The 5,512-nt window shown below is 52.6% G+C and overlaps 1 protein-coding gene across 1 annotated transcript in view; it reads left to right on the top strand.

Moving 5' to 3' along the window:
• Positions 1-3,485: 3,485 nt before the first annotated feature.
• The window catches only part of LOC104080472 (otoferlin-like), a gene marked incomplete at both ends in the record, with an annotated part of 66,507 nt that continues 64,480 nt past the window's right edge, over positions 3,486-5,512 (top strand). Inside the window, 1 exon segment of the mRNA XM_009582871.1 lies at positions 3,486-3,585. Within this exon segment, the coding sequence (XP_009581166.1) occupies positions 3,486-3,585 (100 nt within the window).

Raw genomic sequence — 5,512 nt, 5'->3', positions numbered from 1 at the left:
TGGGGAACACCGCTCGTGACCGGCCGCTGTGTCTGTGCAAGAAGCTTCCTATTCCTTCATCAGGCCACTCTGGGGCAATATGCATCTGTGAGCCAAAGGTACCTGCGTCCACCTTGATCTAAGAGGAGCAGAGAAGCCACCGCCACACCTTAGAGCTGCGTGGCATTTCCAAGGGGTTGCATTTTTATGATGCGCCATCAGCAAACAGGTTAAATAATACCAACACCTCCAAACACATGTAAGGGCAAGAGCTGCGCAGTGCATTACCGGCTGAGCCTAGCAACCTTCACAGACAAATCTAACTCGTAAGCAACTGCACTAAAATAACTTGATTTTAGAGCTCAAGCCACAAGAGCATCCCTCCAAACTGACCTGCTGAAATCAAATCCAGCCATGAGCAGAGGACAGCCCTCCAGAGACCTGCAACAGAGTCTGTGCTCAAATCCTGAGAAATAAAGCACAGACTTCTCTCAAGGAAGCCTTTCCAAAACAAGAGAGCTGCTGCTCTTGCAAACAGCAAATAACATTATTTCACAAACCCTGAAATCCAGGCTGATACAGCAGCCTTTTCCCCCAGCAAGCCAGAGAAGAAGCAGGTCTCCATGGGAGGCGATGATGCATTATTCATTGTGCATGAAGCGATACGAGGCACACGAAGAAAAGATGTTCATGTTCAGTGCCCTACATGACACCTTGGAGGTAAAGGAACTCAGTGCTGGGGGTCCACCCGTGCACAGCATGTGGGAGCTGAGGCGGGGAGGTGAAAGTCCCGCGGGGAAGGGCCGCATCCTGCACAGCACACCGGGGCAGGTCTGCCACGGCTCTCCTTTGCTCCTGGGGCATCACGCACCACCCGCAAGCTATAGCACATCAGAGGCTTGTTGGAAAGGAGGACCTCCCTGCTGCTGCTGCAAGCCAGACAGAGCTAGATAAGTGGATGAGCAACAGTAAAGTCATTTTTCTGTTTTCCTCAGGTAGTTTATTAATCTCCTCAGGTAGCTTATTATTATAAATGAGTGGTGTACAGTGGGATAACTACACAGCAGAGTTTGATTTCTTTGGTCAGAGAAACGCCCACGGCAGTACCGTCTGATCCCCACGCACGCAGGTGTGTGCACAAGGGGACGCAGCGACCCGTGCAAAGAAAGGCCATTTGGGTGGGGAAATCAAAAACCAGGGGTGGCAGAGGCAGGACCCAGGCAAATCAAGCCCCAGAGCCAGTGAAGACCCCAGGGAGCTGAGCAGGGCTGAGCAGACCCTGCTCTTCCCCCCAGCGGTGTGCTGCGTTTCAGAGGGTGCTTCAAAGCACGAGGGGACGGCTTGAGAGCTGGGAAAGACAAACTCAGCTCTGCCACAGACTGACCTAGGGCAAATCTGCCAACCCTGCTTTTACCTTGGGTCTCCAGGCTGCCCACGCAGGCACAGCACCGGGTGCTTGGGTTACACGGGGGCAGAGGCAGGAGCGGAGCCCTCAACATCCCACCACACAGCGCGGGCAGTTCTTGTCTCCCTCTCTGGAATCACGTCTCGATAAATCAGCACCACAGTAAGTGATGCCTTAAGGTTTGCAAGGAAGTAGTTTAATCAGCAGCAGCTTTCGCGCGGGCCCCAGCCGACAGCGCACGGCAGACGTATTCCTGGTGTGCCATGTAATATCTTCGCTGTCACCTGGGATCGCGGTGCTGGAGATGACATGCAAGGTAGATGGTGTAAGGCAGCTCCGCATTCACTGTTTCAGGGCTTTTTCCGTGTCGGGAGTCACTTGATTCATAGCTGGCTCTTCTCAGGGTGGGAAGGTCCCTCTGGTGCAACAGCAGAACATGAAGAACATAAAGCCACAGCTCCTTGACAAGCCATGAGCTGGCAAATAAGTAATGACTTTTATTAGAGAGAGACAGGCTTCTCCGCTCTCGGTGGTATCTGTTTGGACCTGTAATTTAACAAACGTGGCTGCTTTTAGTGCACACAAGTGCTGCGAGAGCAGCAGGCTGCAGCGAGCTCGGGCAAGAGCCACTAAGAGCAATTAGATGCCTTCATCCTGCTCATCTTGGGGGAGTTTAGGTGGTGATCAGATGCTCGTGGGAGAAATGGCCATGGTGGTTGGAAGGTGTTATGCGCCCTCACCTCAGCATTCATCTCAGCCCATGGTGGGAGTCAGCACGTGCACGTCGGGTGGGAGAGATGTGAGCCCTCCTCCTCTGTGCCGGTGCAAGGTCGGTGCAGCAGTGGGGTTGGGGAAACCAGCTGGTTTTCCACTGACGGAAAGATGGGAGTGCTCTGCATCCAGCACAAGAGTGGGAACAGCCTGGGCAGGGGGAAATAATGTGTTAAACCATCGCTCCATGCCTGCTGTAAATGTCTCCCTTCAGCTACAAGCCCTTTTGGCTCTGGGACATGTGGTCCTGGCTCAGGTGAGGCTGTCACCAACTCCATGAGGTGTGCCAATACACAGGGACTGAACTTCGGCATGCAGCTTGCCCCACACACTACAGACCACAGCAATAATTACAGGATCAAGGATCGTAGGATCGTATCAAAGGATCACAGGATAATTCAGACTGGAAGGCATTTCAGTAGATCTCTAGTCCAGCTTCATGCTTAAAGCTGGGTCTGCTTGACCTCACACCAGGTGGCTCTTGGCTTTTTCCAGTTGGATCTTGAAAGCCCCCGAGATGTAGACAGCCTAACCTCCCTGAGTCCCTGCTGTGGTGCTTGAAGATACCTAGCAGGCTAGGAATGGGCTGGGACAAGGACACAAGCCTTCAGGCATCAGTTATGATCAGACCTCCCTTAGGAGAAGGGAGTCAGTCTTCTCCTCTGAGAGGCTTTCAGACTCGCATGCAGCACCTTCAGACTATGTCCACCCAAGTAAACTAACCGGCATGAGCCCTGTTCTCCAACCCTGGGCCAACCCAGCTGGGCTGGGCCGTTCAACTCATCCCACACACAACCAGGCACATCCAAACGGCTCCAGGGATGCCCTGCCCCAGGATAACCCCTCCTGGGTGGGTGGGTTGGGGCCAGGCATGTTGACCTGGGACCTCCCCATGGCTTGTGCTGATGGGTGAGGGACAGTGCCCTGGTTCTTGCCGTGTTCAGTTTACTAGCACAGGCATAACTGCAGACATTCAGGATGGAAAAGGCCAGTTTGGGTTCCCTTAGTTGCATCCCAGTAATACAAGACTGATGGTTCCTAAAGTCTCCTTCTCTTCTTATCCCAACAGCGTTACCTTGAAATGGCTTCTCTCCTGGCTTCTCCTTTGCTCACCATCTCCACTGAGCTGGGGTCACTGGCTGCAGCTGCCTGAGTCCTTGGCCACGCTCTGATCCTGTATCTCACGTCTACCTCCTCTTAAGGCAAATGGGAAGCAAAAGCAGCCACGCAAGCTCTGGCGACTTGGCCAGCAAAGCCCTTTCCTGCTAAAAATGAATGGTGGTGGGCGCTCACCACAGCTCGCCTGACTCTTCTCTTCTTTGCTCCACAGGCTCATCGGCACTTTCCGGATGGTCCTGCAAGAGGTGGTGGAGGAAGGGCAGGTAGAGGTGACAGACACGCTCATAGACGACAATAATTCGGCCATTCAGGTAGGTCATGAGGAATAAGCGGTCACTGCTGTCCTTCAGTCGTTGGTCCATCTGTCCGTATTTCTGCTGACTCTGTGGGAACAGAGGAGTCTGTGTTATGCACCTGAATCCCTGAATCCTCGAGCTTTCCTTCATCCCATTATTCTTGGTCTGAAGGACTAAGGCAGCCGGGATTGTCCTGAGGGTGCCCAGCAAAGGCCGGGTATTCTGCATGCCGTGAGAAGTTTAGGAGGGGGGCAAAGCAGGAAGGAACCTGCACGCAGACAGGGTGCAATTGCTCATGCACAGCTCAGAAATAGCCTGAAAACGTCCTGCTGCTGGAGACCCGTGGCAGCTCAGAGCACAGCGTGGTCCTCAGATCCCCGCAGAGATGCTGAGCAGCTGCTTTGACCACAGTCCCACGCTGAGCTCTGCTCCCAGTGCTCTGCTCCTGCACCTGAGCAATCCCATGCTGGCTCTGCCCCAGCCATCAGTGCATCGGCTTTAATCCGTGCCGATAGCACTGGGTGTTGGAAATGCTCCACACTTACAGTATTTGTCTCTGACCTCAACGCTGCCTTTATCTGACCCCACATGAGGAATACCTCGTGCAGCAGCTCGCCTGAAGCCCCACTCTTTATCCCCCTCTGGGGAAAATAAGGACAAGAAATACCGCGAGGTCTGGGTCTGCACCCCTCACCCAGAGCCCCCGATGCCAAGGAAAAGGCTCCCTGTCTGCAGAGCAGCTGCTGCGTAACTCGGTGCCTTTCCATCTGGTTAATGCCTCTCGTGGGAGCTGTTTCCCATGGAGACTGTGTTTTATAACACACTTGGAAATACAGCTACTTCTGATCTTCTTGGGTATGAAAACCCTGGTGTCTTAATTAAAAAATAAAAACTCTGCTTCCCCCCTCTCCCCTTTCCTTATTCCTTCATAAGCTGCTTCCTGCACTCAGCGTAAGGAGAAGAGCAATTGCGTGTAACCCTCTGTGCTAACAACAAGCAATTAGCAATGATAAGATGAGTGGTTTCATTAGGAGGAGACAGGAGGTGACTTCTCCTGTGGGGGCAGAGAAAATGAAACCAGTAAAAGTGCAAGGGATACAGTCCTGAGGAGGGAGAAAAAATGGAGGGGTTGCAGACGCAGGGTGCAAAAATGATTTCAGGCTTGGAGAAAACAGCTCCTGCTGTTCTCTTGGTTTATCAGACTGAGAAGTTGCTTGATTAAAGTCCATGGGACCCTCCGAAGGAAGAAAATCCCATCTTTTTAAGACCCTTCTTTGTCACAGTGGGGAGAGAGGAAAATGAATAGATGAGAATTAAATACATGCAACTTCTCAATGTCAAAAATGATTAAATTTTTAGAATGAACCAACCTAGGACTGAGGAGGTACCGGCGTTGCCTGGTGCCTTGTAGCCTGGCCAGGAGCCCGGTGCAGCTGCACGGTAGGTCAAAGCAAGTGGTCTGCTACCCTTCGCCTCTTTATAAGCCGTGTGCTTCTAACTGGAGGCACCTGGAGGAGAAATGACCTTCCCCAGCCCGTGCCTGATGTGCTGGATAACCTGTGCTCATCACCTCCCCTCTGGGGACCTCAGGTCCACATCTCCTCTGTGTTACGGCAGCTCTGCTGGAGTTGTTTTGGTTGGAATCCTCAGAGTGCTCTGGAAAACATAAATACTGACTGTTGTCTATTGCTACAGAATCGGGGCAGCCTGGGCAAGGCAGATTTTACAGGAGTACAGATCTCCCTTGGATAAGACAATAAATCCCGCCATGTTCTGCATGCTGCAAGCCATATGGATGCACATGCACAAATCCTGCACTTCTGGAGCTTGCTGTGAGCAGAAATGCCACGTCCCTCGATTCCCCCTGCATTTCTGGGGCATCTTCTTAGCTCCAGGTCACCCCTGTTCAAACCGGAGCTGGGAGGTGAGGGTGTGTGTTTGC

Source organism: Fulmarus glacialis, unplaced genomic scaffold (genome assembly GCF_000690835.1).
Source record: "Fulmarus glacialis isolate BGI_N327 unplaced genomic scaffold, ASM69083v1 scaffold16698, whole genome shotgun sequence".
Taxonomy (NCBI): domain Eukaryota; kingdom Metazoa; phylum Chordata; class Aves; order Procellariiformes; family Procellariidae; genus Fulmarus; species Fulmarus glacialis.
The sequence above is the reverse complement of the archived record's forward strand: the minus strand, read 5'-3'. Positions and strand labels throughout refer to the sequence as shown.